The sequence below is a fragment of the Sorex araneus genome, chromosome 3 (assembly GCF_027595985.1).
Source record: "Sorex araneus isolate mSorAra2 chromosome 3, mSorAra2.pri, whole genome shotgun sequence".
Classification (NCBI taxonomy): domain Eukaryota; kingdom Metazoa; phylum Chordata; class Mammalia; order Eulipotyphla; family Soricidae; genus Sorex; species Sorex araneus.
The window spans coordinates 152,236,110-152,263,388 of record NC_073304.1 but is presented as its reverse complement, the minus strand read 5'-3'; the positions used below and the strand labels follow the sequence as shown (position 1 = coordinate 152,263,388).

The following is a 27,279-nucleotide window of genomic DNA, read 5'->3' as shown; positions in this document are numbered from 1 at the left end:
TTCGGTATTGCAAAATAGTCTGAAACCAGAAAGCAATCCGATTTTTATTTCAATGTGGGCAGAGCCCTAAATCCGTTTTCTGAAGAAATTCATGTTAGCTTTTTAAAGACATACTCAAAGGGAGGAATTTCTGGGCAAAGATTCGACTTTTCACGAGAATGACAACCAAGGTCAGTCAGATAAAGCAGAACCCGACAACGAAATGCTGAGAGACGAGCCGCGGTCGGACAGCGGCGCGAGCACGGCCCAGGTTCGGGGCCCAGCTCCCTCCCGGTGCCCTCGCTCCACGGCGTCCCCGCAACGCCTCGCGTCCGGCCGTGGCAGGTCAAGCTGAGAAGCGGCCTGGAAGCGCACTCGGCGGCGAAACCCGGCGCCGCCCGCATCCCCCTGGGCAAGCCTGGCTCCGGGCAGACCCGGCCGGACGGACGGGGCCCCCCTACGGCACCCCGCACGCCATCGGCCGCGGCTGCTCGGCGAACACACGCAGCAAACGGCGGCCGGCTCGGCTCCGCCACACACCCAAAGGCGTCAGCGAGTCGAACCACTGGCAACGAGGTCCCGGCGGAACCGAGCCCAAAGCGCTTTCAAAGTAAAGCGAGTCCCGGCGCCCAGGCACCGGGCAGCGGCGGACAGAGGCTGGACAAGGACGACGAGACGCCCCGTTCGACGGCGCCACGAGCCCGGCCGCCGCCCGCTCCCCGAGCCGCCCCTCCCCCAGGGCGCCCCCGCCCCCACGAGCCCCGAGCCCGCGCAGCACCCGCTCCACTGCCCCTCAGCCCCGGGCCGCGGCCGCTGCCACCCCCAGCCCCTCCCCCTTCCCGGCACCCGGCCGGTCTCCTCACCAGGGTTAGCAGCAGACGCCGCCATGGCCGCGGATGCCACCGCCGTCGCACCACCCCCCCGTGGGAGGAGCCGCCGCCACCGAGCGGGGGGAGAGGACAGCCTCTCCCCAGACGCGGCGCTACGCCGCCGCCGCCGCTACCACGGGATCCAAGATGGCGGGCGCGACAGTCTTCCCTCCCTCCCTCCTGCGACGGACAGAAGGCCCCGCCTACACTGGGCGGGGCAAAGCCCACCGCCCGCCTCCTCGGGAACTGACCAATGGGAACGCTTCACTGGCCTCCGCGCGGGTGGGTCCGCTGCAGAGAAAAGGCGGGGCAGGGAGTCGGTGTGGCCTAATCCCGCCTCCGCGCGTCACAGGTCACTGGCCGAGTGGCGTGCGAGGAAAAACAATTCTGGCTCCAGATTCTGAGGAGATCTATCGAGGACGGGTAGCTCCGGAGGACTTCAGTTGTAAATTTTCTCTCGGGCTCTGAAGCGTAAACCTCACTTCGTAGTTTGTGGTCCTTTCCGAAGTTTTCCTGCTCCTAAGTGACCTTCGTCCCTTCGCGGGTCTGCTCCGGAAGACCCGCGCCGTCGCTCTCCCGAGGGAGATGCTCAGCCCCACGGGAGGCGGCGGGAGAAGAGCATAGTTTGATTCCAAGTGGGAAAGTTTCCTTTGCTGAACGGAATGCGCACAGTGACGAGTTTGTGGTAGGGAAGTAAGAGGACGGGGATTAAGCTTAGTTCCTAATAGGGAGCAGTAAGTATTGAGGCCAGACAGTGTTCAAGCTGCTTTCTTAATGGCTTCTCATTTCTCACAGGGCTACAGAGTCTGTTGTTAGTAACATTTTGTGGGTAAGGAAGCTTAAAGCAAAGACACCCTACTAGTAATTAAGAGTGAGTGAGTGAATCTGGAAACTGAGTCCGTCCGTTCACAGTTTCAGCATTGCCTTTCCCCTGTCTTTCCACAAGTTGTTTAAAATGAATTGAGGGGCCCGAGCAATAGTACAGCCGATAGGATACTTGCCTTGCACGCAGCGGCCCCGGGTTCGATCCAGACATCCCTTTTTGGTGTCCTCCCCCCACCCCCCCAGCACCGCCAGGAGTAATTCCGAATGCAGTGCCAGAGTAAAGCCTCAGCATCGCTGGACATGACTCGAAAACCAAATAAATAAAATTAACGAGAACATTAACAAATTCCAGAATGTGGGGTTAGATAGATAGCACAGCGGGTAGGGCACTTGCTTTGCAAGTGTCTAACTTAGTTTTGATCCCTGACACCCCATGTGGTCCCTGAGCCCTTTCAGGAGTGATTCCGGGTCACAGAGCCAGGAGTAACACCTGAGCACAGCTGGGTGTGGCCCAAAATAACACTTTTGAATTAAAAAAATTTCAGTATGTTCGAGGTTTTGTTTTTGGTTTGGTTTTGCTTTGTTTTTTTTTTTGGCTTTTTGAGTCACACGGCAATACTCAGGAGTTACTTCTGGCTCTGCATTCAGGAATTACTCCTGGAGGTCTTCAGGGGACTATACAAATGCCAGGGATCAACCGGGTGGGCCGCATGTAAAGCAAACGCCCTACCAACTGTACTGCTCTGGTCCCCAGTATGTTTCTAAACTTGTTTTCTTTCTTGTACTACAAAGATTACTTGGATCCTCATCTCTCATTTAGTTAATGGAACACTTTGTATTTTACTTATGTCAGTTTCTAACTTTTGGTTTTTGTTTTCTTGGGTTTTTGTTTTGTTTTGTTTTGTTTTGTTTTTTGCTTTTTGGGTCACACCTGGCGATGCACAGGGGTTACTCCTGGCTCTGCACTCAGGAATTACCCCGGCGGCGCTCAAGGGACCATATGGGATGCTGGGATTTGAACCCAGGTCGGCCGCGTGCAAGGCAAATGCCCTACCCGCTGTGCTATCTCTCCAGCCCCCCCCTTTTTATTTTTTTACAGTTTCTAACTTTTGTGTGCTGTTTACATTTCTTCAAATACATTTTTTTCTTGTCACTATTTTTTGGTGTTGTTTCTAGTTAACCAAAAGGAGAGACATCATCTAATCAATAGAAGTACATTGAAGTATAGAAGTAGTAATGAAAAAAAGTAACAAGTGCTTCAAGTTAAAATTTTGTGATTAAAAAAAAAGACAGCTGCTAAATAGAACTTGTGCAGTGAAGATATATTTTATGAATTATTATATACTTTTAAGTGTGACAGTTCAGGGCTGGAATGTGGTTCAAAAGTAAAAGTTTATGCTTTGCATAACAGGAGTCCTGGGCTTGACGCTGACACCACACTATAAATGTGAAATATAACAAGTTCATCAAAGCAGCAAAAGAAATAATGTAGATAGGAAAATCTGTATATTTTAATAGGCCATTTCAATCTTTCTCGCTGTAGCTTGACTCTTAGGAAATTTTGTCACTCAGTGACTTGAGAAGCCATTAAGGTTTTTGAGTCATTTCTGAGTAAAAACACAATAAAATTGCTGTCAAGTAAAATGGCTTTTAAAAAAATGCGGAACAATGTTTTCTCTATGAAATGATGAATTTGGGAATTAACAAAAGAGAGGAAGAAGACTAGAGAAATAGCATAGAGGTTAAGGCTTTTATCTTGCACTTGCCTAACCTCTTTCATTCTGGACACAACATCTATTCCCAAGAGCCCCATGAGGAATGATCCCTGAGCAGTGAAAAAGGAGTAAACCCAGAGGAAATCTGAGTGTGGACCAAACCCCCCACCAAAAAGAAAAAAAGATCATATTCCAACCCTTATTTAAAAAAGAAATGAGGGGCTGGAGCAATAGCACAGTGGGTAGGGCGTTTGCCTTGCACGCGGCCGACCCGGGTTCGATTCCCAGCATCCCATATGGTCCCCTGAGCACCGCCAGGGGTTATTCCTGAGTGCAGAACCAGGAGTAAACCCTGTGCATCGCCAGGTGTGACCCAAAAAGCAAAAATAAATAAATAAGTAAATAAAAAATAAAAAAGAAATGATACTGTCACACTTCTATTCAATATAGTACTGGAACTGCTTGCCATAGCAGTTAGGCAAGAAAAAGTTATCAAGAGCATCCAGATAGGAAAGAGAGAAATCAAGCACTCACTATTTGAAAATGACATGATGCTATACTTAGAAAATCCTAAAGACTACAAAAAAGTTCTTAGAAATGATAGATTTGTATAATAAAGTGGCAGGTTACCAAATCAATATCCAAAGGTTTATGGCATTAACTCAAGTTCAGGGGAGAAAGCAGTTGGGATAGAGAAGGGACCACTATGACAAGGATAGTCGTAAGTGATCATTCTGGAAAAGAACTGCATGTTGATGGTAGGTAAAGGAAGAAAGATAATAACCTCTCAGTATCTTTATTGCAAACCACAATTCCCAAAAGAGAGAGAGAGAGAGAATGAAAGAAAGAAAACTACTTGCCATAGAGATAGGCTGGGAGTCGGGCGGGGGTAAGGGAGGAGGAAAAACTGGGAACATTGGTGATGGGAAATGAACACTGGTAGAGGAATGGGTGTAATTTTTTTTTTAATGAAATGAAATAAAAACAAAGATTCCCAGAGAATAAGATCCATGGCTTTCCTATATACAAATAATAGAAGAAAGATATTTTAAAAAACAATCCCATTCACAATTATGCTTCGAAAAATCAAGTATCTTGAAATCAGCTTAACTAAAGAGATTAAGGACCTATACAAAGGAAACTACAAAACACTATTTCGAAAAATAAAAGTACATGAGGAAATGGAAACACAGGAGTATTCATGGATTGAGAGGATTACATTGTCAAAATAGCAGTACTCCCCAAAGCACTATACAGATTCAATGCAGTCCATATTAGGATACACATTGCATTTTTCAAAGAAATAGATCAAACACTCCTGAAATTCATATGGAAGAATAAACCTCTACTAATAGCTAAAGCAATCCTTAGGAAAAATAAGATGGGAGGTATCACCTTTCCCAACTTCAAACTGTACTACAAAGTTGTTGAAATTAAAGCAGCATTGTATTGGAATAAAGACACCCGCAGATCAATGGAATAGAGTTGAATATCCTGACACAGACCCTTAAATATGTGATTATTTAATCTTTCATAAAGGAGTAAGAAATATGGAGTAGACTAAATTAAAATTAAATTTAGAATTTTAATTTATTTTTATTTAATTTTTATTTATTGATTTATTTATTGCTTTTTGGGGTCACATCTGGTGATGCACAGGGGTTATTCCTGCCTCTGCACTCAGGAATTACTCCTGGCGGTGCTCAGGGGACCATATGAGATGCTGGGAATCGAACCCGGGTTGGCCGCATGCAAGGCAAACGCCCTACCCGCTGTACCACCGCTCCAGCCCCTAATTTAAATTTTAATTTAAAATTTAATTTAAAAACAGTAACAAGCCTCACAATGGAGATATTACTCGTGCCCGCTTGAGCAAATCGATGAACAATGGGACGACAGTACTACAAGTGCTATTTACCTATACCCATCTAATAAGGGGTTAATATCAGAGATATATAAGGCACTGGTAGAACTTTACAAGAAAAATAATCCAACCCCATCAAAACATGGAGAGAAGAAATGAACAGAAATTTCCTCAAAAGAAGAAATTCAAATGGCCAAAAGGCACATTAAAAAAATACTCTACAGCACTAATCATTGCAGAGATACAAATCAAAACACAATGAGATATCATCTCACACCATAAAGGCTGGCACACAACCAAAAGAACAACAACAACCAGAGCTGGCTCGGTTGTGGGGAGAAAGGAACTATCATTCATCGTTGGTGGGAATACGGACTGGCCAAGCCTTTTTGGAAAACAATATGAACATTACTCAAAAAAACTAGAAATTGAGCTCCCATTTGACCCAGCAATGCCACTTCTGTTAATGTACCCTGGGGCCCAAAAACACACTACAGAAATACCATACACACGTCTATGTTAATTACAGCACTATTCACAATAGTGATGACTGGATAAAGAAATTATGGTACAACTCTACTCAGCTATTAGGAAAAATTAAGTCATAAAATTTGCTTACAAATGGATGGACCTGGAGAGGATGCTAAGTGAAATGAGTCAGAAAGAGAGGGACAGATAAAGAATTACTGCACTCATTTGTGAAATTAAAAAAAAAAAAGAGGTCAGAAGGACTGTCAATGATTGCCACAAGTGTGTGGGGGAGGGGGAGGCAGGGGGCGATGGAACGGCAGTGGCAGTTAAGATAGAGAAAGAACCAGTATGACAATAATACTTAGAACTGATCACTCTGAACAAGAACTGAGTGTTGAAAGTAGATAAAGAAATATACATGTTAACCTTTCAGTATCTGTAGTGTATTGCAAACCATAATATGCAAAGGAGATAAAGAGAGAGAGAGAGAGAGAGAGAGAGAGAGAGAGAGAAGAAAAATGAAAAATTCCTGCCAAAGAGGCAGGGGGACAGGGCCAGAGGGAAACTGGAGACACTGGTGATGGAAAATATACACTGGTGAAGGGAAGGGTGTTGGAGCACTGTATGGCTGAAACCCAATCAGCAACCAGTAAGTGTAATCCTTGGGCAGAAATAGGCAAATGATAGGAGACTAATTCTTCCACACTGGTATTTGGAGAGACTAGTCACAGGAATGTTCTCTCACATGGTCTTTTAATAAAGGCTGCAGTTACAAATTCTTACAAACAAAAAAGAAAGGTGGGGCAATAGCACAGCAGGTAGGGCATTTGCCTTTCACACAGCCAAACAGGGTTCGATTCCCAGCATCCCATATGGTTCCCTGAGCTTGGGGGACCTGGTGGTACTCAGAGGATATTCTTGGCTTTGTTCTTGGGAGTCACTCTTGGCAGTATTTGAGACACCATGTAGTGCTGGAGATTAAACCTGGTTGTCTTCCATGCAAAGTACATGTGCCAACTTGTAGAGCCATCTCTCATTCCTGCAGCTCTGCATTTTAAGGAATTAAAGCACTGCCTTACCATAGTGATTAAGAAAAATTTTGGTGGTTGTCGATGTGGGGTGATTGGGCCACATCTAGCAGTGCTTAAGGGTTATTCCTGGCTCTGTGCTCACCATAGAGGTGCTGGAGATTCAAATCTAGGTTGGTGGACTGGGGAGATGTTACAGTAGGTAAGGCACCTGGCTTGCATGTGACTCAGGTTTGACTCCCAGGACCCCATATAGCCTCCAAATCCTACTAGGAATGCCCTCTGAGTGGAGAGCCAAGGATAGGCTCTGATCATCATATAGTGTGGTCCCAAACCCCCCCCCCCCAAATAAAACAAAACCAATCAGACAAACCTGGGTTGGCAGAATGCAAAACAAGATCCTTAACTCCCGTACTATCTCTCTGACCCCCAGAAAAAAATTGTAATAGTTTAAAAGAGTAAAACCAGTAAAGTTTAATATTTATAAGCTGAAATTGAGTTCAGTAATCCAACTCATAATTAATTTCTGAATCCAATTCCCCTTCCCTTATCTTTGTTGTGGTGATCTGGCTTCAGCATATACACGGTGGTGAAGCTTGTGCTCTTGGCAGTGGATCTTGCTCAGTGCACATCAGGGTCACCTTCACTTAGATGTGGGATCTATTTACACCTGGCTATATGCCAGAGCTCAAACATCTTGCACTACTAGAGGTCACAGAAAACACAGCCCCCAGGACTGTGATTGGTGCATATTGGTGGCTCTGGAGACCAAACTTATGACTGAATGTTTACAAAACAGTTTAGAACATCCACAATTTAATTTTTAGTTTTTATCAAAAGTAGAAAATCTGAATTCATAATGAGTTTATCAGTTAAACAGTGTTATACGGTTATCAGATCATTTAGCTCACTATTATTGGAGAATAATATTGTAATATTATTGAACTTATTATCCAAGAAAGCTCCTAGTTGAAGACAGCTTCCACTAGTTTGTTAGTTCCGGATGTGAGGGTGATTTGGCTGCGATATCTGTCACCCATTGATTTGAGTGATCTGTCTGGCTAGGCAGGCATCCCCTTCCTCCCTCACCATTCCTTGTGCGTTCCCTCCTGAAGCTGCATGCTTGGCTGAACAGGTCGGTCTTTCCAGAATAGAGACGGATTGGTCTTCGGTTCAGGGTATAGGAGTAGCTTCGCTCCCCTCCTAGAACCTCCAAGCAAGCTTCCATTAGTTTGTGGGTTCCCAAGTAGAATATGTAGAATATGCAGACATTTAAAAAGTTGAATATTGCTGCTGTGAGAGAACAGATATCATATTCAGGTGCATGAATTGCGTTCAGCTCTAAAAGCATTTTTCTTCATTCACTTGCAACATTTAGATGCGGTTTAAAATGTGTTCAATAGTGTCACTCATCCCCCCGCTCCCCCCGTGATGAAGGTAAAATTTTCATTAATGGGAAATGAATTCTGGACATTCTAAGCAGTTGCGTAATAGTCCTTATTTATGTATTTATTTATTTTTACGAAATCCTAATATTTTTCCTTAAGATAAAAAAAATTAAAAGACATTAATTTAGAACTTGAAGTAATATGTTCAGGTTAATAGAATGAAAATATCACCCAGAAAACAAGTTTTGGAAGCCTGCTTGTTATAAAAAAAAATGTTGTACTTGCATATTAAAAAGGATTTTTTACTTCAGCCCTTATTTTTAGCCTTTCTTTTTTTTTCCTTTTGGGTCACACCCGGCAATGCAGAGGGGTTACTCCTGGCTCTGCACTCGGGAATCACCCCTGGCGGTGCTCAGGGGACCACATGGGATGCTGGGAATCAAACCCAGGTCAGCTGCATGCAAGTCAAACACCTTACCCTCTGTGCTTTTGCTCCAGCCCCACAAATAGACTTTTATTAGTGTAGTTTTTGATAATTCTATTTGCCATTTTGTTGTTAGAGAGATAGGACAGCAAGTAAGACATTTGTCTTGCTTGCATGTGACTAATCAGGATTTAATCCCCAGCACCACACACAGTCCCCCAGTTCCCACTAGGAGTGACCCCTGAGCATAGAGCCAGGAGTAAGTCCTGAGCACCACCAGGTGTGTACACAAAACCAAAAAAAATTAACAAAAAAATGTAGTTACCAATTAACAGACACTAGTTTTCCAAGAAACAAAGTAACAGGTCCAGAGCCCTGATACCATAGAAAGAAGAGAGAAGGGGAGAGGAGGGGAAAGGAGGAAGATGTAGAAGGACAGAGAGAGAGAGAGAGAGAGAGAATGGATAAGTGCCTGTCATAGATGAAACTGGGGACATTGGTGGTGGGAAACTTATACTGGTGAAGGGTCAGGTGTTGGAACATTGTATGACTGAAACCCAATAGTGAACAATATTGTAACCATGTTTCTCAGGGTGATTCGATGAAATATACATAGATATAATTAATGTAATTATATATATAATTCAATATCTCTCCCCGTTTTGGGGGAGCGGGTGCGAGGGGACAACCAATCCTGCTGCATCATTGAGCATTTGAATTTGTATCTTTCACTTGTGTCTTACACTTGTATGGCAAGTCTAGTTGCTGTCCCCCAACACCCTTCACTTTGTGCTCAGTACTCTCAGTAGTTTGAGAGGGTCACAAAATCCATATTCAACTGGTGTTTGGGGGTCTAGGATTACTAGGTATAAAACTAGGGCTCATTATCTGAGCCCCACCAGGAGTGATTCCTGAGTATAGAATCAGGAGTAACCCCTAAACATTGCTAGATTTGGAAGAAGGAGGAGAGGAGGAGGAGGAAGAAGAGGAAGAGGAGGAGAAGGAGGAGGAGGAGAAGGAGGAGGAGGAGAAGGAGGAGAAGGAGGAGGAGGGGGAGGAGGAGGAGAAGGAGGAGGAGGAGGAGAAAGATAAGGAGGAGAGGAGTCTGAGGAGGGGAGGAGGAGAAGGAGGGGAGTAGGAGAAAGAGGAGGAGGAGGAACAGGAGGAGGAGAAGGAGGGGAGTAGGAGAAAGAGGAGGAGGAGGAACAGGAGGAGGAGAAGGAGGAGGAAGAGGAGGAAAAAAGAGGAGGAGGAGGAAGAAAAAAGCAGCTGCAGCAGCAGTGGAGATGAGTGCCAGAGAAATATGTGTGTGGATATCCATTGCAGTGTTGGTGCAATAACACCTTTGAGGGGTCAGGATATGCTCAAAAATAGAGCACTCTGCCTTACAGGAGTAAGGCCTCGGGTTGAATTTCTGGAACTGGAAAAAATAAATAGATTTAAAAATGAACAAAATAAAATAATCAGACATTTGAAGCAACTCAATGCCCAACTCAATTGATAATTCTACTTGCCATTTTGTTGTTAGAGAGCTAGGACAGCAGGTAAGGCAATTTTCTCTTTTCACAGAGAAAATGGTCTATGGTGTGTCTATGGAGAGGAGTAAGCTGAGCTCACTACAGTCACTAAAACAGAGGAAGGGAGGGAGCCTGGGATAGGGACTAGGACCAGGAGGGTGCTCAAAGGAGTGAGCAGAGCATGTGCTTTGCATTCTTGATGGCCCAAGAGCCCTAGGTTGCTCTCCTGGCACTTCATTGTCTCCTGAGGTGCCTGCTGGCTGGGTTCAGTCCCAGCACCAAAAAGTCCTACCAGCACTTCCAGGAGCAACATCCCACCCCACCTCCAGCTTTTGGATGTGATCCAAAAGCAAAGAAGGAGATGGAGATTTTAGAGTTTCACTTCTTTAGAGTCGATCTTCTTAAACTGTGGTTTGCAGCCCCATTGGTATTTAAAGTAACTGAATATGAAGGTTATGAAAATTTTGTTTTAAAGTGGGCTGGAGCAATAGCACAGCAGGTAGGGCATTTGCCGTGCACGTGGCCAACCCAGGTTCAAATCCCAGCATCCCATATGGTCCCTGAGCACCGCCAGGAGTAATTCCTGAGTGCAGAGCCAGGATTAACCCTGTGCATTGCTGGGTGTATGACCCAAAAAGCAAAAGAAAGAAAGAAAGAAAGAAAGAAAGAAAGAAAGAAAGAAAGAAAGAAAGAAAGAAAGAAAGAAAGAAAGAAAGAAAGAAAGAAAGAAAGAAAGAAAGAAAGAAAGAAAGAAAGAAAGAAAGAGGGGGCCGGAGCGATAGCACAGCGGGTAAGGCGTTTGCCTTGCACTCAGCCGACCTGGGTTCAATCCCCGGCATCCCATATGGTCCCCCAACCACCGCCAGGAGTAATTCCTGAGTGCAAAGCCAGGAGTAACCCCTGAGCATCGCTGGGTATGACCAAAAAAGCAAAAAAAAAAAAAAAAAGCAAAAGAAAGAAAGAAAGGAAGGAAGGAAGGAAGAAAGAAAGAAAGAAAGAAAGAAAGAAAGAAAGAAAGAAAGAAAGAAAGAAAGAACGAAAGAAAGAAAGAAAGAAAGAAAGAAAGAAAGAAAGAAAGAAAGAAAGAAAGAAAGAAAGAAAGAAAGAAAGAAAGAAACTTTATGGGGCTCTGAAGCAATGGTACAGGGAGTAGGGTGTTTGCCTTGCATGCAGCATACCTTGATTCAATCTCCAGCATCCGTGAGCACTGCCAGGAGTGATTGCTAAATGCAGGGGATTGCTGGGTGTGACCCCAAAACAAACAAATTTTTTAAAGTAATTATGGGACTAGAGAGATAGTGGAACAGGACAGAATATCAGCATTTTGTTTTGTTTTATTTTCTTTTGGGTCACACCAAAACAGGAGCCACATCTACCAGTGCTCAGAGGAATATACATGGTGCCAGGGCATCCTGTAGGCAAAGCCTGCTAAGATATTTCTCTGGGCCCTGAAAAACATGTTTACACATGGAATACCCAGGTTCGATCCCTAGCACCACATATGGTTCCCCAAGCATCACCAGGAGTGACTCCTGAGCTCTGAGCTGGTAATAACCCCGGAACACCACTGAGTATGGTCCACGACCAATAAAATAAAATAAATGTATAGATAATTCTGAGTAAATGTTTCACTGATATACCTATCTGATATACCAGGAGTTGTAGGAATTTCTAAGGGCTCATGAGTGGGAAAGCTTATGAAAAGCTTATGAAGCAAAATTCTCAAATTTGAACATACATTACATCCATACAGAGGAACTAATAAAACAAAAGACCAAAAAGTTTTAATTCATTCAAGCTGGGTTAGTGAGGGTGAGTTTTTATTTCTAACAATTCCCACAAAAGATTTTTTTTGTTTGTTTTTGCTTTGGGGCCACACCTGGGCAGTACTTGAGGCTTACTCCTGGTTCTGCAGGTATCACTCCTGGAGGTGAGCGAAGTACCCTGTGGGATTCCAAGGAATCGGGTCTGCTCTGCGCAAGGCAAGAGCCTTCCCGGCTGTGCTATTGGCTCCCGCCCCTCCCACAGATTTGGTCCAGAGGACTACTACAGAATCCCCCAAGCTGGCAACTAAGAGATATTTGCTACCACCCATGGAATTAAGGTATTACTTGAGATAATAATCTTTTTTTAATTTTTTAAGTTTTGGGGGGACTGAAGCAATAGCGCAGCAGGTAGGGCATTTGCCTTGAACGTGGCTGACCTGGGTTTGATTCCTCTGCCCCTCTTGGAGAGCTTGGCAAGCTACTGAGAGTATCCTGCCCGCTCGCCAGAGCCTGGCAAGCTACCCGTGGTGTATTCGATATGCCAAAAACAGTAATAACAAGTCACAATGGAAACGTTACTGGTGCCCGCTCAAGTAAATCGATGAACAATGGGACGACAGTGCTACAGTGCTAAGTTTTTGGGCTATGGCCGCTGTGCTCAGAGCTCTGTGCTCAGGGATTACTCCCAGTGGCGCACAGGGACTATATGTGGTGCTGGGAATCAAACCCAGGTCAGCCACGTGCAGGGCCAGAGCCCTCACTGCTGTCTTCTCCTTCCTGTCCCAGGTATTAACCTTGACTGCCCAATACTGGCAGGATTGTGTAATATTCCTCCATTGAGCTAGGCTCCAATTTAGTCTGAAGGGATCATTTTCTTCTCACTGTGGGAGTGACTGAAACATGATCCTCATTGAGTTGAACTATTCATGAGCTGAGAGCTGTGTGGACATGTGAGGAAGGGAAGGTGTGAACCGCTCCCCTTTTCTGAGCAGATGGATGGGGAGATGGCCCCTTCCAAGAGATCCTGAGTCAGAGAGAGCCGCCAACAGCAGCGACAGGTGAATCACTCCCAGCCCCCATCCCTCCCCATGCTTGTGTTTAATTGCACCTTTCTGCCAGCTTGCAGAGTACTAGCGGAGTGACTGGGGCAAATAAAGAACTTGCTTTTGGTTTGAGGGGTTTTTTTTTGTTTGTTTGTTTGTTTGGGGTCTTTGTTGTTAGTTTGGGGGTCACACCCAGCAGTTCTCAGGGCTTACTTCTGGCTCTGCACTAAAGAATCACTTCTGGTGGACTTGGCGGACCAGATAGGAGTTCGGGTATCCAACCCAGGTCAGTCATGTGCAAGGCAAGCGCCCGACCTGCTGTGCTATCTAGAGAGCATTTTTTGTAAAGTGAAACTCATGTCAAAGGGATGTCTAAGGTATAGCGTGGAGAGGGGGGCGTGGGTTGTTAAGGGGAATCATTATGTGTGCTGGGGATCAGACCTGGTCTCCTGTGAGCAAAGCCTGCTCTCAGTTCATCAAGTCTGACATAGTTTCATTTTGAGGCAATTTTAGGGGAGACTTTGTTGGTCCTATTAGCCAGAGAGCCAACCATTTAAATCGTTGGTCTGCGGTGCTGCAAATTAGAGTAAATAAGCTACATTATTGGGGTGGGCAAGGCATTTGCCTTGCACATGACCTGCCCAGGTTAAATCCCCTGAGCTCCATATGGTACCCCAAGACCTGCCAGGAGCGATTTCTAAGCACAGAGCCAGAAGTAGGCCCTGAGCACTGCCAGGTGTGAGCCCAAGACAAAAGCTGCATAATTCTATTTCTTCACCCACTTCTTCCTGCAGGCTGAACTCATGCCATCAGAGAGAGCTAGAACTTTGGGTGGGGGGTTGTTGTTGTTATTTTGTTTTCTTTGTTGGAGCCACATTCGTGGATGCTCCAGGGTTACTATGGGTTCTGCACTCAGGTATCACTCCTGGTAATTCTCAGGGGACCATATAGAATTGAACCTGGGTCAGTGAATGCAAAGCAAGCACTGTATTCGCTGTTCATCTCTCTAGTCCTTTGTTTTTGTTTTTTTTTTGTAATAGAGTGGGAGGGGAACACGTGGAAAGGAAGCAAGGATCTTGGAGCAGGGGGGAAATCTCAAGTGAAAAAGGAGTAGACTTTGGAAAGGTGGGTTTTTTCCTTTTTTCTCTTTTTACTTTAACAGTGAGTATTACAAAGTTACAAAGTTATTCATGATTAAGTTTCAGGCTTTCAGTGTTGGAATACCAATCCCAGTGTCCACTTCCCTCCCTCCTCCAACATCCTCAGTTTCCCTCTCGCCACCCAGTCTACCTCTACAGCAGAAATTTTTTTGTTTTACTTTTTCTTTTTTCTTTTTAGACACTGTGGTTTACCCTACAGTTACTGATAGGGTGTCAGGCATATCACTTTACCTCCTCTAAGCACCCAGTCCTGACCAGAGGGACAACTTATCCTATTATTGTCATAGTGGTCCATTTCCTGACCTGTCCCTCCCTGCCACACATATAGTATCAAGCTTCCTATTAAGGGCCGGTTCTCCTGCTCTTGGCTTCTATTGCCTTTGGGTGTTCATTGTTTCTCTATGATGTTCCTTTATATCTCAAATATGAGTGAGATCATTCTGTGTCTGTCCAGTTCCCTCTGACTCATATCACTTAGCAGGATATTCTCCAGATCCATCCATGAATCAGCAAATTGCATAACTTCATCTTTCCTTATAGCTGAGTATTTCATGGTGTAGATGTACCATAGTATCTTTATCCAGGCATCAGTTTTGGGGCACTTGTGTTATTTCCAGATTCAGCTATTGTGACTAGTGCTGCAATGAACATAGGCAGGCAGGGGTCTTTATTGCATTGTTTTTGAGCCCTTGAGGTAAATTCTCAGGAATGGAATTCCTGGGTTGATTGAAGCTCTATTCCTACTTTTTTGAGGAATATCCATTTTGTCTTCCAAAGGCTGGACCAGTTGACATTTCCCATGAGCAGTGAATGAATGTCCCTTTTGACCCCATATCTATGACAACACTGGCTATGATTCTTGTTGATATGAGCCAGTCTCTGTGGTATGAAGTGGCATCTCATTGTTGTCTGATTTGCATTTCTCTGGTAATTAGTGATATAGATAATTTTTTCATAGTGCTTTTGGGCATTTCTATTTCTTCTTTTTTTTCTTCTTGGGGTCACACCCAGCAACGCAGAGTGGTTACTCCTGGCTCTGCACTCAGGAATTACTCCTAGTGGTGCTCAGGGTACCATATGGGATGCTGGGAATTGAACCCGGGTCAGATGCATGCAAGGCAAACACCCTACCCACTGTGCTATTGCTCCAGCCCCCTATTTCTTCTTTAAAGAAGTTTATGTTCATTTTTTCTCCCATTTTTTGATGGCATTGAATATATTTTCTTATAAAGTTCTACCAATGCTTTATTTGATTTTTTTTTCTTTTTGGGTCACACCCGGCGATGCACAGTGGTTACTCCTGGCTCTTCACTCAGGAATTACCCCTGGTGGTGCTCAGGGGACCATATGGGATGCTGGGATTAGAACCTGGGTCGGCCGCGTGCAAGGCAAACGCCCTATCTGCTGTGCTATCGCTCCAGCCCCAATGCTTTATTTTAATATCTTGGATACTAACTCTTTTTTTTTTAATGTAGGAGTATTGCTATTTATTAAGCCATTGACTAAGCTGATTGAATTGGGCATGAACTCCACATTACTTTTTTTTTCAATCACTGTGAGATACAGTTACAAAGCTTTCATGTTTGAAATTCAGCCGTACAATGATCGAACACCCATCCCCCCACCAGTGCATACTTTCCACCAACAGTGTCCACAGCATATCCCCCCACCCCCATCCCAGTCCTCATTCTGCCTCCATGACAGGCAATTTCTCCAATACTCTCTCTCTACTTCGGGGCATTATGTTTTGCTAGAATTTTCCCACCACTATTCATGCCTGCCTGCCAGGAGCAAATGCTAGATCATTTCTTATCTATTGCTCATTTTAAATATCATGGGTGCCATGGTCACACACTTCCGAAATCCTATATTGTAAGTGGTTGGGTTCCAGAGACATTTTTGTAGGGCACTAATCTATTTTGGGATTTAATTGGGTATCTCTGGACCAGGGCTGTTGGTGTGCTAAGATGGCACCTTGAGGCACACTGTGGGCATGACAGCCAGGCCAACGAACAGGCAAGGAGTCGGGGAGGGACAGCCTGATCCCTCTGCCATGGTGATTTAATCCTGGAAACCACATACCTGGGCCTTGCCTGTGGAAGCTCTTGGTTGCCAGGATTCCATCTGGAGTTAGGTGGGGAGACTGCACCTGCTCCATCAGGGTGCCCCGGTGAAATTGGCTTGGTATGGGACCTGGAGAGATCTCCGGCTCTGTGGTGTCTTCTGGGACTCATTGTTGTGTCTCTGGCTTTTGATCTCTTTCAAGATTTATTTATGGGTCTCTGAAGCAAGGCCAGTAATACAGTTCACAGGGTGACGCTGGAGTTGGTTCATGGGGGTGACTGCCTGTGCTTCCTGTGTATTGGAAGGTGGGAACAGGTAGCCCATCCCAACTCTGAGAAAGCCTGGAGAGTTCAGTCACAAAACCCCATACCCTAATTTTCAGCAGATTATATCTTGGTGAGGTCCAACCTGAGATGGTGGAGTCAGGCCGGGGGTATGGCAGTGATTTTGGATTTTGGAAGCAAGTGGCTACTGGGGGCTCTGCTTGGGCAGGCACAGGCCAACCTGACCCTCCCAATTTACCCATCTGTTCAGTCATTCGTGGGTCTGAGATTAACTGTGGTTTTTTATCTCTTTTGAGATTTATCTATGAGTCTCAGAGATAAGTCCAATAAATGAGCTTGATTAGCTGAGCCAGAGGTGGTTTGTGGATGTTGCTCCCACATACCTAACTTTTGGCCATTTAATTTCTTGGTAAACTTGGTCCCAAGTTGTTAGGGTCTGGCCAAAGGCACAACGGCAATTTTGGGGTGTCAGGAAGCCTGAAGGCACCATCAGGCTGCTGATGCACTCGCCCCACAGGTACAGGCTGATCTGTTGGCAGCAACATACCCCCCTAACTGAGCTGTTTTTTATAAATAAAGTTATATATTGTTCCATCAAAGTTTGACTTTTCTTGGTGAATAATTAAATAATTTTCTTGGTGAATAATTAATTTTATTGAGTTTGTTTTTATTTTTACTATATTCCCCCATTGTCTTTTGGCCTGGAGGGTCTTATTTGGTATGTGATAAATCTTAGGGATGTTCTTTTGCATATAATTTTCTTTTTCCTTTTTTTTTGCTTTTTGCTTTTTGGGTCACACCCAGCATTGCACAGGGATTACTCCTGGCTCGTGCACTCAGGAATTACCCCTGGCGATGCTTGTGGTACCATATGAGATGCTGGGAATCGAACCCAGGTCGGCTTCATGCAACGCTCCAGCCCCTAATTTTCTGTTTTGATCTTAATGATTTTGGTATTCTATCTTTATAACTCTGCTTCTGAGGTCTTCCAGTGAGTTTTTCATTTCATCTACCGAATTCTTTAGTTCTTCCATTTCTGCTAGTAATCATCTCATTTCTGCTCTCATATCCTCTTTATTGGCTTTTTATGTTATTGTTTCTTTGATCCCCTTAAACATCCTCCACATTTTCTCATCAGTACTGTCCTCTTTATTTACCAAGCATGTGGGATTCTGCACTGCTTTCCCATTTCATCTGTTAACAGTCTGTGAATTGACTGCCAGAGTGCTTTCTGCATGTTGTGGGAAGGGGAAGGATTGCACAGCTGTAGTAGTGCTGAGTTCTTTTGGGAGACCAAAAAATGCATCTGGTGCTTGTCCCATAAAGTTCACTGAACCTGTTGACTGTTGACACAGGGAGAAGGAGCTGGATAGGGTTCAGAAACACCTGGGATGAGTACACAGTGATTGTGGCTTCCAGGATTCTTGACCAAGATGTCCCACATTGACAGGGAGGTTCCCACACAAGACCTGTGATATTCACTGCCTCACCATCAGCTCTGTGAATGTTAACTCTGTTTCATACTTTATTTTTATTTTTAAATTTTATTTTGTGTAAAATTGTTCACAGTGATTTATTACATTTAATATTCCAACACCAATCCCACCACCATAACACCTTCCCACCACCATTATTTCCTATTTTCCCAACCACCACCCAAGTCTGCCCCAGTAGCAGGCCCAAAATGATTTATTTTGCATTGCTTGTTATGATTAATTCGCTAAAAATGATCAAAAAATTTCCTTAGAAGAATGTGTGTGCAGATTGTTGTATCTCACCGTAGAACCATTAAGTTTTTGTATAAGAGACTACTGACCTGTTGTTACAGGTTAAGCCTTGTGTGTTAATATTTTCTTAATCAAGATTGGTTGCCTTCTACTTTACATCCCGTCCAATGTGGTGTGCTACTCCTGGTATATCAGTAATGCAGAATAGAAGATGTTGCATGGCCATGTTTTCAGCCACGTGCTCCAGGAATTCTAAAATTTTGATGGGGTGATACAGCTCGGGTTAAATACAGCTGGATAATGACTTTGGAGTCCAAAAGCATCTCTGCAGCTCACTGATCTCTTTCGAGATTCATTTATGAGTTTCTGGATCGTGGCTGGTTAATAAGATTATTCTAGTGAGTTTATTCGACATGCAGTTCCTGAGCATGACTGCCAGGCTCCCGAAAGAACAGGTGGATGAGGAAAGGTCACCCATCCCCAACTCCATGGGAGTCTAGAGATTTTAGTCACAAAACCTGCACACCTGAGTTTTCCAACAGATTCATTTACTCTGATTTTCCCTCCTATCCTGTAAAAAACTTTTACTAAATTTTGAATTCAAACTCTTTTCTTTCTCTTTAATTTTTACATACATGACATTGAATGGTTAATAAAATGCTACATAGTATAATAGCTTTTAACATTTATAGGCTTCAGGTGTTGGAGCTGGAGTGATAGCACAGAGGGTAGGGCGTTTGCCTTGCACGTGGCCGACCCAGGTTCGATTCCCAGCATCCCATATGGTCCCCTGAGCACCGCCAGGAGTAATTCCTGAGTGCAGAGCCAAGAGTAACCCCTGTGCATCTCCAGGTGTGACCCAAAGCAAAAAAAAACAAAATAAACAAACAAAAAAAAAACCACCAAAGATGGGGGCTGAAGCGATCACACAGCAGGTAGGGCATTTGCCTTGTATGCAGCCAACCCAGATTTGATTCCCGGTATCCCATATGGTCCCCCAAGCACTGCCAGGAGTAACTCTTGAGTGCATGAGCCAGGAGTAACCCCTGTGTATAGGCTTCAGGTATATCACTTATCGCTGTATCACTGCCATCCCATTGCTCATCAATTTGCTCGAGCAGGTACCAATAACATCTCCATTATGAGGCTTGTTGTTACTATTTTTAGCATATCGAATACGCCATGGGTAGCATCAGGTGTACAGCATCTTATTCTAATGTCTGTACATCCTAGATCACAACCAACCCAAAGTCTAGTTTTCCTCCACCATCACCCAAGTAACTCTCCTTAACTCTTTTTACTACTCTTTAGTTTTTGTGGTTTGTTCTTATTGTTGTTGTTGCTGTTTTCTTTCACACTTTGTGGTTCTCAGGGCTTAATCCTGGCTCTAAACTCAGAGATCAGTCCTGGTGGGATTCTATGGATCATCTGAGGTACAGGGGAGCTAACTTTGGTCAGTCTTGTGCAAAGCAAGTGCCCTACCCACTATAGTTTTTCACTGGACCCTATATTCTTTGGGGTTTTTTTTTTTGCTTTTTTTGGGTCACACCTGGCGATGCACAGGGGTTACTCCTGGCTCTGCACTCAGGAATCACTCCTGGCGGTGCTCAGGGGACCATATGGGATGCTAGGAATTGAACCCAGGTTGGCCGCAAGCAAGGCAAACGACCTACCTGCTGTGCTATCACTCCAGCCCCCCTATATTCTTTGTTATTGTTGTTGTTTTGGGGCCACACCTGGCAGTGCTCAGGGCTTACTACTGGCTCAGGAATTAGTCCTGGCGAGGCTCAGGGGACCATATGGGATGCTGATGATTGAATCTGGGCTGGTTCATGCAAGATAAGTGCCCTGCCTGCTGTACTCTCTCTCTCTAGCCCCCTATTTTCTTTTTTTTTTTTAGATTTTATTTTATTATGATAAAAATCCTTCAATGAGATTTCTTCTTTTTGTCAATATTTGCTTAACCGATAAAGTAGTTCTCATTTTCTTTGCTCTGATTGCTCAAATTCCTGGCAACCACAATTCTATTTGATTTTATAAATTTTACCGTTTTATATATACTTCATGTCAGTGGAATCATGCATTATTTATCTTTCTGTGACTGGCATACTTCATTTACCATCAGTCCTCAGGGTTTGTCCATGTTGTTGCGTTGTGCAGTCTTGCCTTATTTTTTTAAGAATCAATGATATTGCATTGTACTAAAACTACACATCCTTTTATCTATTCATCTGTTCATCTGTCCACAGACATTGAATATGTTTCTTGACTGCAGTAAACAATACTATAATGAACACACCTGTGTTCATCTGTATTGATATCCTGATTTTGGTACTTGGGAATAAATAGCCAGAACTGAGGCTCTGTTGGGGTGGGTACTGCCCTGCTCTAGGGTGCCCCAGATGAGACTCAGTCTGATGTGGGGTCTGGAGGCATTCTTGGTCAATACTATTTTAAAGTATATATAAGCCAGATTATAATTATCCATTTATAACTGAGAGACATCTGGATTGATTCCACCTTTAGATTTTATATATGAGTAATATTATGAGTAATATGTCTGAGTAAACATTCTTATTTATGTTTCCATATGGATAGTCACGACTGGAGTGATAGCACAGCAGGTAGGGCGTTTGCCTTGCATGAGGCTGACCCGGATTCGATTACTCTGTCCCTCTTGGAGAGCCCTGCAAGCTACCAAGAGTATCCTGCCTGCATGGCAGAGCCTGGGAAGCTACCTGTGGTGTATTCGATATGCCAAAAACAGTAACAAGTCTCACAATTGAGACGTTACTGGTACCCACTCGAGCAAATCGATGAACAATGGGACAACAGTGCTACAGTGCTATGGATAGTCACATGTTTGCATTTCTCTTGGGTACATACATAGGAGAGAAATGCTAATGTGGTGACTCTGTATGTATTCATTTGAGGAACTGCAAGATTGTTTTCTCAAAAGTTACTACACTGTTTTACATGCATACCAACAGTAGGTGAATGTTCTGATCTTTCTGGTCCCACCACTTGTTATTGGAATATCCGACTACATATGAATGGGTGTCTCTTCTGATTTTTTTTTGTTGTTGTTGTTAAAAGATTGTGGTGAAGAGATATTATGGGGAATAAAGCACTTGCCATGCACATGGCCCATTGTGGTTGAATCCCTTGAACCACAATTGGTCCTCAAAACCCCACCAAGAATGGCCGCTGAGCATAGAGTCAGGGGTAAGTTCTGAGCACTGACAGATGTGGTCCCAAGCCTCAAATAAATATCTGAATTTATCTGATAAATTTATTAAAGAAATAAATGAAATATTGTGGTAGAGATGGTAAAAGAACCCAAAGGGCAGGGTTCCAATGGACAGTGGGAAAGGCTAATGGGAGAGATGCTCCCAGATCCCATACCAGGCTGAGTGTCATCCAGGGTAACCCGGGGCAGGGGGCAGGTGAGTCCCCCCCTACAATATTGGTGTTGGAATATTGAATGTAATAAATTATTGTGAATAACTTTATAAAAATAAAATTTAAGAAAAAAGAAAGGCTAATGGAACTTGGTTCATGAATGGGGTGTGCAATTAAGTCTATGACACTCAGCAAGTATTGCAATTAAAAAGATGTGTTGTGGGGGTTGGAGCGATAGCACAGCAGGTGGCCAACCTGGGTTCAATCTCCAGCATCCCATATGGTCCCTCAAGCACCACCAGGAGTAATTCCAGAGCATAGAGACAGGGGTAACCCTAAGCATCACAGGTGTGACCCACAAATCAAACAAACAAAAAGGTGCTCCTAAAACACATACAATGTTGGAAGCCAACTTGAATTCAATAAAAAAGTAATTTTAAATGTAAAATAGATTGCAAGAAACTGGATTATAGAAATGGACTGAGTCCACTTTGAAGCCTAAAGGGCAGGCAGGCAGGCAGGGAAGACAGGCAAAGAAATATCTGGGATGAATTGAAGCTGCTCTCCAGGTTTGGTTTTTTATTTGCATTTCTTTTCATCTTAAGTCTGTTAACAAGATCGTGTATGACCTGGAGAGATAAGGCAAAGGGGACAAAGGGGACAAAGACTCCTGCCTTGCTCCCTTGACAGTAGTGACCTCCTTTGACCACTTGCTGAGTGTGATCCTGAGCACAGAGTTGGGAGCAGGCCCTGAGCTCTGCTGGGTGTGGCACAACCACTCTTCCCAAAGGCAACCCCCAAATACAAACAACTTCATGTATCTTTCATCTTCTTGGTGTCCATTCCCAAGTACTGAATTTTGGGGATGCACTTGTAAGTAGAAAGGTTTTCCTTGATTTCATTCTTTCTGATTTAGTTGCTTGCATTTACAAATGAAAATAGTTTTTTTTAAAATATGTTCTTTAGAAGCCTGAAAATTAGGGGCCTATAATGTCTAGTAGGGTTTTTTTTTTGGTACTTATCTTTAGGGATTTTGTCTCTATTGGGTTATTTATTTATTTATTGCTTTTTGGATCACCATGGCAATGCTCAGGGGCTACTCCTGACTGCACTCAGGAATTACTCCTGGTGGTGCTTGGTGGACCATCTGAGATGCTGAGGATCAAACCCACATGGACCATATGCAAGGCAAGTGCCCTCCCTACTATGCTATCGGTCCAGCCCACATGTCTGGTTCTCTCTGCGTGGTCTATGCCTGACATCTGTAAATGACAACAGTTTGGCCTCTTTTCCAATTGTATTCCTTTTATTTTTTTCTCTGCCTAATTGCTCTAACAAGGACTTCCAATTTTAGGCAGATAATAATAGCGAATGTGGATATTCTTGGCGTACTCCTGGTCTTAAAGGAAACTTACCATTTTTCTCTATTGTATGAGTATGAAGTTTGTTGCATGTGGATTTACTATGTTGAAGTTTGTTCCTTCTGCCTCAAGTATGGGAGTTTGTTTGTTTTAAGTTTGGTGGCCACACCTGGCAGAAGTACTCAGGGACTACTCCTGGCTCTGTACTCAGGGGCCTCAGTGGTGCCAAAGATAGAATGGGAGTTGGCTGAAAACAAGGCAAGCGCTTGGCAGCACCTTCCCTCTCCCTGTACCACCCTTCTGTACCCTTATGGCAGTTTTTATTGTAAATAAATGTTGAATTCTCTGTCAGGCCAGAGTGATAGTACAGCAGGAGAGTACTTGCTTTATACACGACTAACCTGGATTCAATCCCCAGCACCTCATATGATTCCTCAAGCACCACCAGGAATAACTCCTGAGCACAAGCAGGAGTAAGCCTTGAGAACCCTGGGGTGTGGCCCCCTAAATAAAGAGACAATTTTTCTCTATTGAGATGGTTGTATGACTATGAGACTGACAAGATGCCTACTGCAGAGAGCCGAGCAAGCTACGGAGAGTATCTCGCCCACAAGGCAGAGCCTGGCAAGCTACCTGTGGCGTATTTGATCTGCCAAAAACAATAACAAGTCTCACAATGGAGACGTTACTGGTGCCCGCTCGAGCAAATCGATGAGCAACAGGATGACAGTGATACAGTGATACAGTGAGATGGTTGTATGGGTGTCAGGAAAGAGCCTCTCCAGCAATACTCAGGGGCTGAGGCTATTTCTGACAGTACCCAGCTCCGAGCGCAAAAGCCTGGTAAGTCAGTGCGGCAATTAGGTGATACTTTGCTGATGGAGCCCAGTGTGAACCCCCAAAGTTCTGTGTGAACCTCCAGCAGCTATCAAGACCACATGGTACTGAGGACTGAATTCAGGGTCTCATGCATACAACACGTGTTCCAGCCCTTAGAGCTATCTTCATAGCCCCAATCATGCTTTGGTTTTTGTTTCTGTTTTGGGATCACACCCAGTAGTACTCAAGATTTGATGGCCATACTTGGCCCTGTGCTCAGAGGCCACAGCTGGCAATGCTTGTGGGACCATACGTGATGCTGAGATTCAAACCATTGTCATCATTTCAGCTGCTGCTACATGCTAGGCAAGTGCCTCAGCCTATGTGCTATCTCTCTGGCCTACAGATCACATAGTTTGACTTTATTTTTGTTGTATGGGAGGGAGGGATTATTACATTCATTAATTTGGTTTTGTTGAACATTCCTTATATTCCTGGAATAAATAACACTTGATCATGACTTCCTTATATTCCTGGAATAAATAACACTTGGTCATCTTGTACTATCCATTTAATTTATTGCTAGATTTGCATCACTGACATTCTGTTGGGACTTTTCATTTATGTTAATTATGAATATTGATATTTAGTTGATTGGCTTGTTTGTTTTTGTGATTTCCCTATTTTCTACTATAGTAATACTGACCTTATGAGTGGTGTTTGGAAAATTTGTCTTCTCTTCAATTTTTTTATCTTATTTATTTATGTATTTATTTGGTTTGGGAGCCACACCCAGTAGTGCTCAGAGGTTCCTCCTGGTTCTGAATTCAAAAATGACTCCTGGTTGGGGCTGGAGTGATAGTACAGCAGTACAGCATTTGCCTTGCATGTGGCCTGTCTGGGTTCGATCCCCAGCATCCCATATGGTCCCCTGAGCACTGCCATGAGTGATTCCTGAGTGCAGAGCCAGGAATAACCCCTGAGCATCACAGAGTGTGACCCCCCAAAAAATTTTTTAAATCACTCCTGGCAATGCTTGGGGAACCATATAGAATACCAGTGATCGAACCTGGGTTAGCTGCATGCAAAGCAAGCACTCTTCTCACTGTACTATCTTTCCAGCCACCTCTTCAATTTTTAAAAAGGGCTTGAGAGGGTTGGAGAGGTAGAACAGCATGGAGGACATTTGCCTTACACACATCCAACCTGGGTTCAATCCCCAGCACCACATATGATCGTCCAAGCCCCACCAAGAGTGATCCCTGAGTACACTGTGAGACCCAACAAAAAAATTTTTGGAGACCCCCCCAAAAAATTAATAATAGAAGTTTAAATTTAAAAAAACTCCTCTTGACTAATACCCAAGAACTGTAGAAATAAGTACCAGGAGGTTGACCCCATGGCTTCGAGGCTGGCCTCACGTTCCGGGGAAAGGGCAACTCAGAGAAGCGATCACCAACTACATTGTAGTCGAAGGCCATGTGGGGGAAGGGAGTTGCGGGCTGAATGAGGGCTAGAGACTGAGCACAGCGGCCACTCAACACCTTTATTGCAAACCACAACAGCTAATTAGAGAGAGAGAACAGAAGGGAATGCCCTGCCACAGTGGCAGGGTGGGGTGGGGGGGAGATGGGATTGGGGAGGGTGGGAGGGACGCTGGGTTTACGGGTGGTGGAGAATGGGCACTGGTGAAGGGATGGGTTCCCGAACTTTGTATGAGGGAAGTATAAGCACAAAAGTGTATAAATCTGTAACTGTACCCTCACGGTGATTCTCTAATTAAAAATAAATAAATTATAGGGGCTGGAGCGATAGCACAGCGGGTAGGGCGTTTGCTTTGCACGCAGCCGACCCGGGTTCGATTCCCAGCATCCCATATGGTCCCCCAGCACTGCCAGGAGTAATTCCTGAGTGCAGAGCCAGGAGTAACCCCTGTGTGCTTCTGGGTGTGACCCCAAAAAGCAAAAATAAATAAATAAATAAATAAATTATAAAAAAAATAATAAAATTATTAAGCTGTAAAAAAATAAATAAATAATAAAAATAAATTTAAAAACTCCTCTTTCCCTGCCGTCGTGGAACTGCGCGAAGGCAGAGGCTCGGGTGCGTTCAAGATTGGCTCCACCCGTAATCCACTGCCATGACCGAGGAAGGCACTGCTGCTGGAGGTGTAATGGACGTGAATACTGCACTGCAAGAGGTGCTGAAGACTGCCCTAGTCCTCAATGGCCTCACACGTGGCATCCACGAAGCCGCCAAAGCCCTAGACAAGTGCCAAGCCCATCTTTGTGTCCAACTGTGATGAGCCTATGTATGTCAAGTTGGTGGAGGCACTTTGTGCTGAACACCAAGTCAACCTAATTAAGGTTGATGACAAGAAACTAGGGGAATGGGTCGGCCTCTGTAAAATTGACAGAGAAGGGAAACCCTATAAAGTGGTTGGTTGCAGTTGTGTTGTGGTTAAGGACAATGGCGAAGAATCACAGACCAAGGATGTCATCGAGGAATACTTCAAATACAAGAAATAAATAATTCTGGCTCTTAAAAAAAATAAATTAAAAAAAACTTAAGCAAGACAAGGTGGGAAATGGTACAAGTATGGCATCAACACAATGCTATCGTCACTACATTCTCTTTCCTTCTAGTGTTTCGGGTGGTCCCTGTGGGGGCTTGTGAATCATGCTGAGGTCACCTGATAGTTTATGCTTGTGTGTGGTATTGAAAATCATCTATACTAACTTTATCATTCTATAATCTTGTTGATTTTTTCCTTTTTTTTTTTTGCAAACCCACTTTTTTCTAGGACTGTGACAAGTTAGAAGAAATACCTGAGGAGGTAGCCACATGGGAAGGGTGAAGAGCTATGTGCACCCATGGACGATTCAAGTTCACACACCAGTGTTGATGTAGACAAAGGATTTGCTATTACTTTCATCGTTCTTCTCTTTCTGTTCTTAATAATGGTGATTTTTCGGTGTGCCAAGTTGGTGAAAAGTCCTTATGAGGCCAGTTCCATAATCACAGAAGTGTCTTTGGACTGAGCTATGAAAAATCTGGTAGCGGATGGGGTTGTGCCTGGACAGAAAAGTGCAGGCTGGGTATGTATGAGATCTAAGTTCAATCCCTGGCACCACACAAACAGGAAAGAAGTAAGGGAGGGAGGGAGGCAGGAAGGGAGGGAGGAAGAGTGGAAGTGAGGGAGGGAGAGAGGGAGGGAGGGAAGGAGGAAGGATGGAAGAGAGGAAGGGAGAGAGGGAAGGAGAATGGGAGGGAGGGGAGAGAAGGGAAGGAAACTTTAAATATAATTGCAATATTGATTGCAAAATACATTCTAATTTCAGTTATATTAAAATATAAAATTAATGTACATCTTAGAATTGATAAGCTGTAGTACTACTAGTTAGTTCAACTCTGTGACAGTGAAGCATAAATGTGTATATTAAATGTTATCTAAACATGTGTATTATATATTCTCTAAGCATAAATATGCATATTGGAGGTTAAATAAATATGTATATTAAAGATTCTCTAAGCATAGATGTATATGTTAAAGGTTATCCAAATGATTGAGCA

General features: G+C 44.0%; 2 protein-coding genes and 1 pseudogene across 13 annotated transcripts in view; 2 read left to right on the top strand and 1 right to left on the bottom strand.

The window, feature by feature from the left end:
- The window catches only part of ARNT (aryl hydrocarbon receptor nuclear translocator), an 88,543-nt gene extending 87,540 nt beyond the window's left edge, over positions 1-1,003 (bottom strand). For all 12 annotated transcript variants that reach the window (XR_008629137.1, XR_008629139.1, XR_008629138.1 and 9 more), the window contains exon 1: positions 843-1,003. Coding sequence is in view for 9 of the 12 variants with exons in the window: in XM_055130374.1 (XP_054986349.1) it covers positions 843-867 (25 nt within the window). In the remaining 3 variants the exon portion in view is untranslated. The remainder of the gene's footprint in view (positions 1-842) is intronic.
- A 24,843-nt stretch (positions 1,004-25,846) lies between these two features.
- On the top strand, positions 25,847-26,234 carry LOC101553818 (40S ribosomal protein S12-like; annotated as a pseudogene).
- Positions 26,235-26,579: 345 nt separating this feature from the next.
- Positions 26,580-26,747, top strand: CTXND2 (cortexin domain containing 2). The gene has a single exon (XM_055132159.1). It carries the CDS (start codon positions 26,580-26,582, stop codon positions 26,745-26,747), a length of 168 nt encoding a protein of 55 aa, XP_054988134.1.
- Positions 26,748-27,279: the final 532 nt, after the last annotated feature.

Coding starts and splice junctions, on each gene's coding strand:
- CTXND2 (XM_055132159.1), top strand. CDS start 26,580: ATGGACGATTCAAGTTCACACACCAGTGTTGATGTAGACAAAGGATTT.